We start from the raw sequence: 11,439 nt of genomic DNA, 5'->3' as shown, positions 1-11,439 counted from the left end.
ATTGAGAAATAGTTAGTTGGTGCTATCTATATAATCTATATAAGATATATAGATACTGCTCCTGTCGAGTCGGAAAAAAAATAGTTAAGATTAAGAACACCTCGGACTCAATCAATCTCGGCTCGGGATGCTCCAGCTTAAGTGGCAGGCTCGCTCGAGCTCGGCTCGTTGCCAACCCTGCCGCTCAGGGCTCAGGTGCCAAGGCTCGTTGACAGAACATTTCCCTACTCTCGCACTCTCTCCTCCGTCCTCTTTCCTCTTCCTTCACTGGCGGCGACGACTGGGCGAGCGGCGGCGCCATTTGTCTCGTCTTCGCCCAGCCCTTTGCCGGCGACGAGCATCCTCCAGGTATGCCCGCCCCTTCTCTTTCCTTCTGCTGTGCGAGACGGAGCACCCCAAACCCTAACAAACTATTTGTATTCGGATCTGAATCCAGTTACAATATATTAGTACCTACTAACTTCGATTTCGTTTGCAAAAATTATTGGGTGTACATGTGTACATTCGTGTCCTGTGCTGGGTCCGCCACTCCGACCCTGACGCGGATTCATTTGCCGACCAGTAGTCAGTAGAGCATGATCCTGCGGTGAGCGTCAGATAGCTCGTGCAAGCTGCTGGCTTGGGAGTTCTTTTGGTAATCTGCTCCAGAGAAATCCTGAGGCAATAGCGTGAAATGGATGCGAGCCCGGATGTTGCTGATGCTATCGGTGCAATGAGCATTGACAATGGGGCGATGGGGAAGTTGCCGCCCAGTGATGTTATAGAGGGGCATGGAGAAGAAGACGATGCGCTGGCTGATGGTGCTCATTCGGGTGAGAGTGAGGTGATCAACCCATCGGAAGAGGTGGAAGGGGAAGCAACCTCACCATCGCAGGACGTAAAGCCCCATGTTCCTGAGGTAAGGGTTTGCCATGTCTACTCATTGCCGGTGCTGATATCTTCAATCAATGATCTGGTGACAGTTGCATTTCTGGCATTTTCATGTGTTCCAGGACAGTCAAAGCCATTCACCAAAGGTTGTTAGATCTCAGCAACAAAGCCCTCGAGGCGGAGATAAGAGTCAAGCTAGGAAAAGCTCTCCTAGTCCTTATCCTAAGGCACCCATCGCACGAGTTTCTGATCCGGATCTTGTTGATAGCTCTTCAAGCAATGGTGATGCTAGTGTCAGTAAAAAAGTGAGACCATTTTTTGTTTTGACTCATGATATTCATACCTATATTTTGTAGTGCTTACAGTCATAACTGCTGCTATACTGCTTGTAGTTTGCAGTTTGATCTCATACATATTTGTTAATGTTTTCATTCAGAAGGCCGAAAAGAGCAGTTTTCGCCCAGTTGCCAAGGAGAGCTCATCACTTGAGGATTCTAAGTAAGCTAAATTGTTTTTCATTGTGTACTTTGTGACTCTGTTTTCTGAATCTGGACTCATAGTCTTTGCTCTAAGCATGCAATTAAGCAAGGCCTGTTAATTACCCAGATTTCCTTGAGTATGACAAGGCTATGTATTATTAGTACGTTAAGTTCGCTAATTTTTTTTTGGAGCGTAAGATAGTACGTGATTTAATGCATCTTTTGAAGTACTTGCTCCCTCAAATATGCAGAGTTTTTCCCCCCTTAGGAGTTGGGATCCTCTTATTTCTTCGAACAGTTAGTGTTGTTTGCGCCACAAACATTTTAGATACAGATATTTTCCTTAATTCGTTCATATGTTGGCACTTGCCATTGTGGAAACCACCGTTCACTTGCGATTTCCATCTTGCAACACTTGACTGAGTTCTGTAATGTACTAATGTCAAGTGGTAACGTTAGTTTCTACACAAGTTTCTCTGTCTCTAGATGCCTGTTTCAAACCAAGACGTACCTTAAATATTTTTTTCTCTGTAAATTTATTCTTTTTATATGAGCACACTTAGATATTAAGAGTTTCTTACAATATCATGCGATTCATTCTGATCCAGAGAGAAGAAGAAAACTCAGAAGCCATCAAACCAACGTTCTGTCAAAAAGGATATTGAAGAAGAATCAAATGAAAGTATAAAACCTCAAAGGGTTGGCAGCACTCCTGCTTATGGATTTAGTTTCAAGTGTGATGAGAGAGCTGAAAAAAGAAGAGAGGTAATTCATCATTAGTTAAGTCTGTGCAGGTTTTAGTTTCAGAACAGGGTATAATTCCTTTACTTACACATTTCTGCAATGATATAGTTCTACTCAAAGCTTGAGGAGAAGATTCATGCACAGGAACTAGAGAAAAGCAACTTGCAGGCAAAATCAAAGGTTCGTGTCCATATTCTATTTTCATGGAACTATGGATATGACATTGCACAATGCTACATAGAATACATTGTTAGCTTTATCTGTTTGTTATTACTGTGCAGGAAGCTGAAGAAGCAGAACTCAAAATGCTTAGAAAAAGTTTAAATTTCAAGGCAGCACCAATGCCTAGCTTTTACAAGGAACCACCTCCCCCCAAGGTTGAGTTAAAGAAGGTAACTGTGTTCCCCTACCCATGGCTAACTTTCTTCTTCCCCCCCTCAGTGAATTCCTTGTCCCAGAGATATGCTAAATCTAAATGATGAAACATTTTAGTTTATTTATTGCTAAAGTGGAAAACATTTTTAGCACTAAAGATTCACCCTGAAAAGACTATTAATTTGCTAAAAATTTCTGTCTGTTAAGACTTAAGAGCTAGCATCATGTCTAAAAATTTGCTAACTCTTCAATTCAGTTTACTATCATGGTGAACTGAAAACATTGATCTTGGTATTATCCTTCAACATGTTAACGAAGGGGCCTCATATTTATTTTTACTTTATTGATTAGTAAACAAAAGAACTTTGACGTTCTTCTATTCAAATATAAAGATATCAAATTCAGTGATATCTAATGTCCAAGTACACAGTCTTGCCTATACATTGCTTAAGAAATTGACATAGTTTCTCCAATAACACTTTGCACACCTGAATATATATTTTCTGTAACTTGCACAGATGTAGTAAATATTCTTATTTTATACTTAGTTTAGTAGGTAAATGAATAATTACCTCGAGCATCATACAATTCATGTCTTTCTTTGGGTCATTTTGTGTATTAGGTTTGTACCCTAATATGTAGTTCTTTGCTTGATTATTTGCAAGTTCATAATCCATACTTTGTGAAGCATAAGCCATTTGGAAAAGTGTGCTAACAAGGCAACAGTTATGAGGTTTCAAATGCCTATTCTGAACTTGTGTTCACTAGATGGTTGGTTTTGATTTACAATAACAGCTATATAGGGCTTTAATTTGGCAGTATGTTATCAGGTATAAGGTTACTGTTCCTAACTTCAGAAGGATGCTACATTATTTTATTTTGATCTTAGATCCCTACAACAAGACCTAGATCACCAAAGCTTGGCCGCTCCAAGAACACAACCTCCACAGGCACAGAAGGAAAGACAAATCCTCCAGTCCGTTCAGCCCGTCTGAGCCTCGATGAAAGGGCATCCTTAAATGGTGTCAAGCAAGCACCCACTGCAAATGCAGTGAAGAAGCCCCAGCGCAAATCTCTCCCTAAATTGCCATCAGAGTAAACGGCTAAAGTTCATGTCGCAGCGCCTCTTCCGTCCGGAGAAGAGATAGAAAACAAGTCATTGACAGATCTTGTTCGAGAGCCAATCCGTGCCCAAGTTACTCCTGATGAACCTGGACTCTCTGGCTAGATGAAACCGATCAAGCCGACTCCAATGAAATGGGAGCCTGGGAGGGTTGTGCCCCATCTTCCTTTATCACATTTTGCTATTTCTGCAGTACACTGCTGGCTGGTATTATGTACTAAAATTAGTCTCATCCCCAGGAGTTTGTAGAATGGCAAGTGACCCCCTGTATTGTTTGTCTTAGTTTCTGTTCACAACTTCACATACGAGGCATTTGTAGTTGGCAATAATTTCATATGATTGTCCTGTTTCCAGGGCTAGCTCTTGCTCCAAATCAATCTCTTAGCCATCCTCTCCTCCCCACACAAACCCCAGCTGCGACCCCACACATCAATTCTGTGGATGTTTGATTTCTGCCTCTGATGAACTAGCTGGAAAAAAACCCGATTCTGATGTTTATTTCACAAGTGGTACTACTACTGAATACTGATACACAAGTGACCAAGAACATTCTGCATGTACAAGCTTTGCATGGTCTCAGGCCAAGATATCTACTATCTACTATACATAGCCCTGCAATTCAATCCGATAGTACGAGTGGTGCTCTTCCAGATTCAGTTCTACAAGTGTCCGGTGATTCAGTTCACCAGCGGCAGCGAGGCAGCCCGCTGGCGGTGACTCGTCGTCGGAGCGGCTGCTCTGATTTCTCAGGTGTTGCTCTTCAAAGAGCCCAGATCCAGCTAGTACACCGTCGGTGGCGGGTGAGATCTCATGTGTTCGTCTAAGAGGCCGCCGTGATGGAAGGATGCTGAGCTGCCCCCAGGAACGGTGAAGGCGGCGGCGGGAAGGGCTCGGCGTTGTCACTCTCCTCGTCGTCCTCCTCGGCGTCCCACAGGAACCCGGCGTACGAGCCCAGGACGTAGCTGCATGAGAAGCGAGAGCAGCGTCGTCAGTGTGATCCGAGGAGCGGACAGCACGTAGCGGCGCCGGCGCCGTGCACGGAGGTGGGAGAGCAGAGAGGTGACGTGGCGGCGGCACTCACCAGTCGTCGGGCGCGGCCTGGACGGCGCGGCTGTAGTAGTCCTCGGCGCGGGCGGCGTCGCGGCTGGTCTCCCAGACGAGGCCGGCGTAGAGCGAGAGCGCCTCGGCGTCGCCGGGGCTGGCGAGGATGGCGCGCTCGCAGAACTCCTGCGCCCGTGCGGCGTCCCCCTCCACCTCCCTGAGGAACCGGGCGTAGTTGACCAGCAGCAGCGGGTTGCCCGGGTCCGCCTCGATCATCTGCCGGTAATGCGCGTCCGCGGCGGCGCGGCCGTCGCCGCCGGCGTCCCCGCCCTGGCCGCCGGACGCCTTCCCGCCGCGGCCGCCGCCGCCCCCGGCGACGCCCTGCTCCGCGAGGGCCAGCGCCGCCTCCCTCGCCGCGGCCGCGGACACGTCCAGCCCCGTGCTCGTCAGCAGCCGCCGCAGCGGCAGCGGCACGCCGGCGACCTCAGCCTCGGCCTCCTCCTCCTCCTCGCCCTCGCCGTCCTCCTCCTCGACGGAGATGGAGGCGGACGAGGACGAGGACGCCGGCAGCGACAGCCTCCTCGGCGCCCACCCGTGGGCCCCCTCGTCCTTCACCTTCCCCCTCACGGCCGGGGCGAGCTGCGCCGCGAGGTCCCCCTCGGACATCGCGCGGCACAGCACCGCCCCCTGCCTCGGCGCCGCCGCCACCGGCGGCGACACCACCGCGTGGTGCTCCGCCGGCGCGCGCGCGCAGTTGAGCAGCGGCGAGGACGCGCTCCGCAGCAGCATCGCGCGCGTCACCTCACTCCCCGTCCCCCTACTCGTCCTCTCCCTGCCTCGCTCTCGCAAATATCGCGGGCGGCGGCCTGCGTGTCCGCCGCTGACACGCCGCGGGGCCGCGAATATTTATACGCCCGCTCGGCCCGCGCACGTGACGGCGTCCTCCTTGGCCGCCGGTGATTGGGCGCCCTGGGACGCGCGGTGGGTCCACGGAGGGCCCACCAGGGCCTACCGGGGTGGGCGTCGCCGCGGGGTGGGCCCCCGGGGAGGCCAGTGGGCCCGAGCGCGGACGGACCAAATGCGCTGCGGGCTACGCGACGGACGCCGGGGCGTGGGCCCGCCGAGGGGGTGGGCGAGCGCGACGGCGGTTAGACGATGGACGGGTGCTTGCTTGACCGCGGCGAGGGCGCCATTTTTGTGAACGGCGGCAGAGGCCAGAGGAGGGGGTATAGGTATGTGGAGCTCGCGCCATGATCGGTCATAGTTGTGTACTTGTGTGCACGAATAGAATGGTTTTGGAGAGGACAAATTCAAAGATGGGGTGGGAGATCCTGGTTTAGAATGTAAGGTTGGCGGCGCTACCGTGCTGCAGCACAACTTGTTAGATTCGTTTCGTCAATTGCGAAATGTCAATATATTGATGTACTGTGTTGTCTCTAAGCCATTGGAATTTGGAACCACCGCGCTAGCCTTCAACTGATTTTTTTTTTTACCATGATAGTTCCTCGCTTCAATTGTCAAAATCCAGACTTCCGTAGAAAAGGGAAGCCACCCCTTTTAGTTCTTCAAATTATGGTTTGCATGTATTTCGATAAGTAGTAGTTTAGCAATAGCTAAAAGCGATCACAATCATGAACCATGGCACTCCCAGGGCCCAGCGACATTGACAGTCTAAGCTCTTATAATGTTTGTGTAAGCCGTAAATTGGAAAATTGACCTCTCCTGGGTGTTCGCTCGAATTTTCAAACCAAAAATTGAAAGCATGGGGTCTTGCAAATTCTTTGCAAAGACGATGCATGTGTGGCAAGGCATCATATATGTAGCATCATCAAAGATGCCATGCGACTGAATCCAGGCCTGCTGGACGCGCCTGCGCCCCTCGCAAAGCAAGAGGAAACCAAGTAACCAACCCTCTCTTTAGTTTTTCTTTTTGACGCCAACCCTCTCTTTCGTTCCTTGAACATAGTGAGCGCCCATCAACGCACAGACATGTACACACATGTACGCGTATCCAACTGTGACAGCCCGCGGCCAGTTGGGCCGCGCTGAATTCGAGTTACTGTAGCACGTCTACTGTAGCTCCGGCTTAGTATTCCCAGGTTAGTCCCATATCGAGAAACGGTGACGAGCCAGACCAGTTTAAAAGTCCGGTCACAGGGAGGTAAATAATTTCGGCTGCAGCCTCTTGCGCGAAGCGAGGACGAAAGCGCAAGAGAGTTATTTAGCAGGTGTGGTTTATTCAAAATGTAGAGTAGATCTTAGCCGTTATCTCGGGCCGGGTCGTTACAGAGGTATCAGAGCCGTCACGTACGGGCAGAAGTGCGCGTACATGAGCATGTCGGCGCGTGGAAACACAGATGCCAACAGCATGTGAACGGACACACATGGGCTGCTGGCAGTGAACCCACGGGCGTGGCATATGGGATCGTAGCTGTAAGCATCTAGGCCCTCAAGGTATGTTTCGGTGATTAATGACAACCATTATTGTGACTAATGAGTTTGTGCAGCTTAATAGATCATTATCGCTCATTTGGTCATATGTCAAAAGAGGCCCCTCAATTTCGGTTATTCTAAAAGGCGATCTCGGTTTTCAACTTATATATGTCAAGGCTAAGGATCTTTCTAGTCCTAAGTGTCACAAGGTTGAGAAGGACACTTAGGTTAGTATAGGTTTTATAGTTTTGTAGTGATCGCACTATTAAGAGGGGTTAAGGCTAAGTAACTTGAGCATGGACATGATCATTTGAAAATGGATGCACACTATGGTCACTCAGGTTTCTAGAAGTTCAAATAAGTGGTTCTCAAACTATATCTCAAGAATATTTGGATTTCATTCAAGACTCAAATCAGAAAAGACAAAATCAGAAAAAGTCTATACACCGGTTTAACCGACGCTCTCAATTTTCTATACGTCGGTTAAACGAAGTCAGCAGAGTCTGGACAAATTCAATACACCGGTTAAACCGACGTGTTTGAATTTAACGTCGGTGCATTGGTCCAGAGTTGGTTTTTCCAGGGAAATTCAAGTTCTATTCACCGGATTAACCGACGCTGTTTGAATCAAGACGTCGGTGCAATTAACCAGTGAGATGGTTTTTTCAGAGGAATTCAAAAGTTGTACTCACCGGTTAAACCGACGATAGGTTTGAGTTAATGTCGGTGCAGTTGTCCAGAGACTTGATTTTTCAGTGGTTCAGTGGACAACTACACTCACCGGTTAAACCGATGCTACGTCGGTTAATCTGCCCCAGTTGTAACGGCTAGTTTTCAGAAGAGGCAGTTTACATTCACCGGTTAAACCGACGATGACAATGGGGGGTACGTCGGATTAACCGGCGCTACGCAGTTTTCTGGCAGCTTTTCTCCAACGGCTCTATTTGTGTGAGCTGCCTATATATACCCCTCCAATGGGTCATTTCGCCCACTCTTGACACCAGGCAACATCCAAACACTCATACCATAGTCAAGAGCCACCTTGAGCTTCATCATTCACATACTTGTGCTCTCAATCAATCAAGAAGCAAGATTAAGGACTTGAGTAGAGAAAAGCTAGTGTGCATCCGTTCTTGGTGATCGGTTCTTGCTCAAGTGAAGGCCTTAGCTTGTTACTCTTGGTGATTGGCATCACCTAGGCGATCTTGGTGATCGGGGTGTTTCTCGCGGAGCTTGCCAAGGATTGTGGGAGCCCGGAGAAGAAGATTGTACGTGGCTTGAGCTCCACCACGCCGGGATGGTGAACGGAGACTCTTAGTGAGCGCCCAAGTCTCGGTGACATGGGAGGTGACAAGACTCTTAGTGAGTGTCACAACGTGGACTAGGGGTGTGTGCCAACACATCGACACCACGGGAAAAAATCCGGTCGTCTCTTATCCTCTCTCTTTATTCAAGCTTTTTCTTTCATGCAATTTACTTATGAGCTTGACTTAGAGATCATAACTTAGCTCTACCTTGCTAGGCTTTACTTTGTTTTTATCACTCTTAAGCTTGTGTAGGTAGCTTAGTTATCCGGTTGGTGAATTGGTGCCCTACTAGCTTTGCATAGGTTAAGGTTGCCTTACTTTGTTTTAGAAATTGAAAAAGGCCCAATTCACCCCCCCTCTTGGTCCATCGATCCTTACAATTGGTATCAGAGCCTCGTTGCTCATTTAGATCATTAGGCTTCACCGCCTAGAGCTATGGCCAAGATGGGTGGTTCGCCGCCTCACTTCGAGGGCAAGAACTTTGCCTATTGGAAAGTTCGCATGGCCGCATACCTTGATGCGATTGCCCCCGAAGTGTGGTTGGCCACTAAGACCGGATTCACCGGAACTCCCACCGCCGAGCAATTAAAATGGAATGCAAAGGCTAGAAATGCAATTTTCGAAGCCATTAGTGAGGAAGTCTTTGCTAGAGTAAATGGCATGGACTTAGCAAGTGATATATGGAAAGAGCTAATTGAAATTCATGAAGGCTCCACAAAAGTCCGTGAACAAAAATATCACTTGTTTAGAGCTAAATATGATTCTTTTAAAATGCTTGCTCATGAAAATTGCAATGATATGTATTCCCGCTTGAATGTCATTGTCAAGGACATTAATGCTCTTGAAGTTTCCAAAATTGACAGTGGCTCCATCAACCGCAAGATTCTCATGCTCCTTCCGAAGCCCAAGTATAACATTATCAATGCTATGCTTCAAAAGGAGAATCTTGATACAATGGAAGTGGGAGAGCTTGTGGGCGAAATTCGCGCTCATGAAATGAGTATCCTTGGTATGACAGAAGAGCCAACTACAAGCAAATCAATTGCTCTCAAAACCAAGGTCAACAAGCACCGCAAGCTCAAGATAATCAAGCAAGAATCTAGCTCAAGCAATGAAGAAGAAGATCATCATGAAAGCTCATCCGATAATGAAGAAGATGGGGAACTTGCTCTCATGATGAGAAAGTTCACACGCTTGAGCGACAAGATAAAAAAGAAGGGTTACAACTTTGACCCCAAAAGAAGGATGTTCCGGTATAGGGAAGATGTCAAGTACAAAACATGCTACAATTGTGGGGAAAAAGGACACATCTCTCCCGATTGCCCCAAGCCGGACAAGAGAAAGAAGGATAACAAAGGCAAACATCGCCATGATTCAAGCGATGATGAAGAAGATGAGAAGATAAACAAGAACAAGAAGCTTGAGAAGAAGAAGAGCCATGACAAGAAGACCAAGCTCTTCCCAAAGAAGAAAGGGCACACCAAGAGAAGCTTCTTGGTGGAAAAACAAGAATGGGTGACCGATGTCTCATCAAGCGAAGATTCAAGTGATGAAGAAGACATAGTCACCATCGCCCTCACAAATGAAGAACCATCACTACCTCCACCTCCAATGTGCCTCATGGCCAAAGGTAACTCTAAGGTATGTGAGAGTGAAGATGATAGTGATGATGAGCTTGACCCTAATGAGTTTGCTAACCTAATTAATGAGTATACATCCGTCATCAAGAGGGAAAAGGGCAAAGTCAAGATTCTTGAGAGCACTCGTGCAAAGTTAGAGCTTGCCCACTCCGATTTGCTTGGCAAGTACAATGACTTGCTCAAAAAGCACAATGAGTCACTTGTACTTGCTAAGCAAGTTGAAGAGAGCCACAAAAAGCTTAAACAAGAGCATAGGGAGTTGGCTCACAAATATCAAGAACTTGAATTTGCCTATGAAGCAATTGACCCAAGTCTTGAGAACTTTGCTCATGAAACTATTGAGAAGGTCAATGCTTCTACTTCATGTGATGACCTACTCATTAATGCAAATGCTACTAATGCTTTGCCCGAGCTTGCACCGTCTAGGGAAAAAGAATTGATGGATCAAGTTGCAAGCCTCAAGAGTAGTGTGGAGAAGCTCTCAAGAGGAGAATACATCCACAAGGAAATTCTCTTCAACAATGCACGTGACTATGGCAAGAGAGGTCTTGGTTCATTTCCGGAGCCAAATCAAGGCACTACTCCTTCTCCGGAGATCAAGATTAGCTTCATCAAGGAAGTTGGATCATATTGCCAACATTGCCAAGTCACCGGGCACCACACTAGGGAGTGCACTTTACCATCACGTCCTCTTCCTAAATTACCCAAGAATTACTCTTCAATGTTTGAAAATAACCATTTTCTCTTGAGTAAAGTGAAGGGCAAGGTGAAGGCCAAATTCATTGGCAAACTCACTAAGGAGTCAAAGAAGAAGCTCCCCAAGCAACTTTGGGTCCCAAAAGCTCTTGTCACACATGTGCAAGGCCCAAAGCTTGTTTGGGTTCCTAAAACTCAAAAGTGAATTCTCATGTGTGTAGGTGAACTACAAAGCCGGTGGAAAACATTGGGTACTTGATAGCGGTTGCTCTCAACATATGACCGGCAATGATAGCATGTTCACCTCCCTTGAAGACCCCGGCGATCATGAACATGTCACCTATGGTGATAACTCAAGGGGAAAAGTTTTAGGTTTGGGTAGAATCGCAATTTCTAAAGATTTATCTATTTCTAATGTTTTGTTTGTAGAAGCACTTAGTTTTAATCTTATTTCAATTGCTCAATTATGTGATCTTGGACTAACGTGTGCCTTTGACAAGAATGGTGTTGTAGTAACTCATGAAAAAGACAAGTCATTGGTATTCACGGGGTTTAGGCATGGCAACATTTACTTGGTGGATTTCTCTTCAAAGCAAACAAGTACCATGACATGCCTCTTCACCAAGTCTTCTCTTGGGTGGCTTTGGCATAGAAGAATTGCTCATATTGGCATGAGCAACCTCAAGAAAGCCCACAAGAGAGGGATGATCACCGGCTTGAAGGACGTCACC

At 47.2% G+C, this 11,439-nt stretch overlaps 2 protein-coding genes across 2 annotated transcripts; one reads left to right on the top strand and one right to left on the bottom strand.

Annotated features, from left to right (window-relative positions):
- Positions 1–200: 200 nt before the first annotated feature.
- Positions 201–3,964, top strand: LOC120703871 (protein WVD2-like 5). The gene is made up of 8 exons (XM_039988065.1): positions 201–348; positions 566–898; positions 993–1,175; positions 1,307–1,368; positions 1,958–2,114; positions 2,202–2,273; positions 2,375–2,485; positions 3,358–3,964. The coding sequence occupies exons 2-8, from the start codon at positions 674–676 to the stop codon at positions 3,565–3,567; spliced, it is 1,020 nt and encodes a 339-aa protein (XP_039843999.1). The 5' UTR covers positions 201–348; positions 566–673; the 3' UTR covers positions 3,568–3,964.
- A 98-nt stretch (positions 3,965–4,062) lies between these two features.
- LOC120703872 lies at positions 4,063–5,520 on the bottom strand. The gene is made up of 2 exons (XM_039988066.1): positions 4,673–5,520; positions 4,063–4,553 (listed from the first exon to the last, which is right to left on the bottom strand). Exons 1-2 carry the CDS (start codon positions 5,419–5,421, stop codon positions 4,412–4,414), a joined length of 891 nt encoding a protein of 296 aa, XP_039844000.1. The 5' UTR covers positions 5,422–5,520; the 3' UTR covers positions 4,063–4,411.
- Positions 5,521–11,439: the final 5,919 nt, after the last annotated feature.

Source organism: Panicum virgatum, chromosome 4K, assembly GCF_016808335.1.
Source record: "Panicum virgatum strain AP13 chromosome 4K, P.virgatum_v5, whole genome shotgun sequence".
Classification (NCBI taxonomy): domain Eukaryota; kingdom Viridiplantae; phylum Streptophyta; class Magnoliopsida; order Poales; family Poaceae; genus Panicum; species Panicum virgatum.
The sequence above is the reverse complement of the archived record's forward strand: the minus strand, read 5'-3'. Positions and strand labels throughout refer to the sequence as shown.

What these genes read in the sequence shown, in the direction of transcription:
- LOC120703872 (XM_039988066.1), bottom strand. Translation starts at nt 5,421, where the DNA reads ATGCTGCTGCGGAGCGCGTCCTCGCCGCTGCTCAACTGCGCGCGCGCG. An exon ending in CAGGCCGCGCCCGACGACTG is followed by an intron (nt 4,554 to 4,672) that starts GTGAGTGCCGCC and finishes CTTCTCATGCAG; the next exon opens with CTACGTCCTGGGCTCGTACG.
- LOC120703871 (XM_039988065.1), top strand. Translation starts at nt 674, where the DNA reads ATGGATGCGAGCCCGGATGTTGCTGATGCTATCGGTGCAATGAGCATT. An exon ending in ATGCTAGTGTCAGTAAAAAA is followed by an intron (nt 1,176 to 1,306) that starts GTGAGACCATTT and finishes GTTTTCATTCAG; the next exon opens with AAGGCCGAAAAGAGCAGTTT. An exon ending in CCAAGGTTGAGTTAAAGAAG is followed by an intron (nt 2,486 to 3,357) that starts GTAACTGTGTTC and finishes TTTTGATCTTAG; the next exon opens with ATCCCTACAACAAGACCTAG.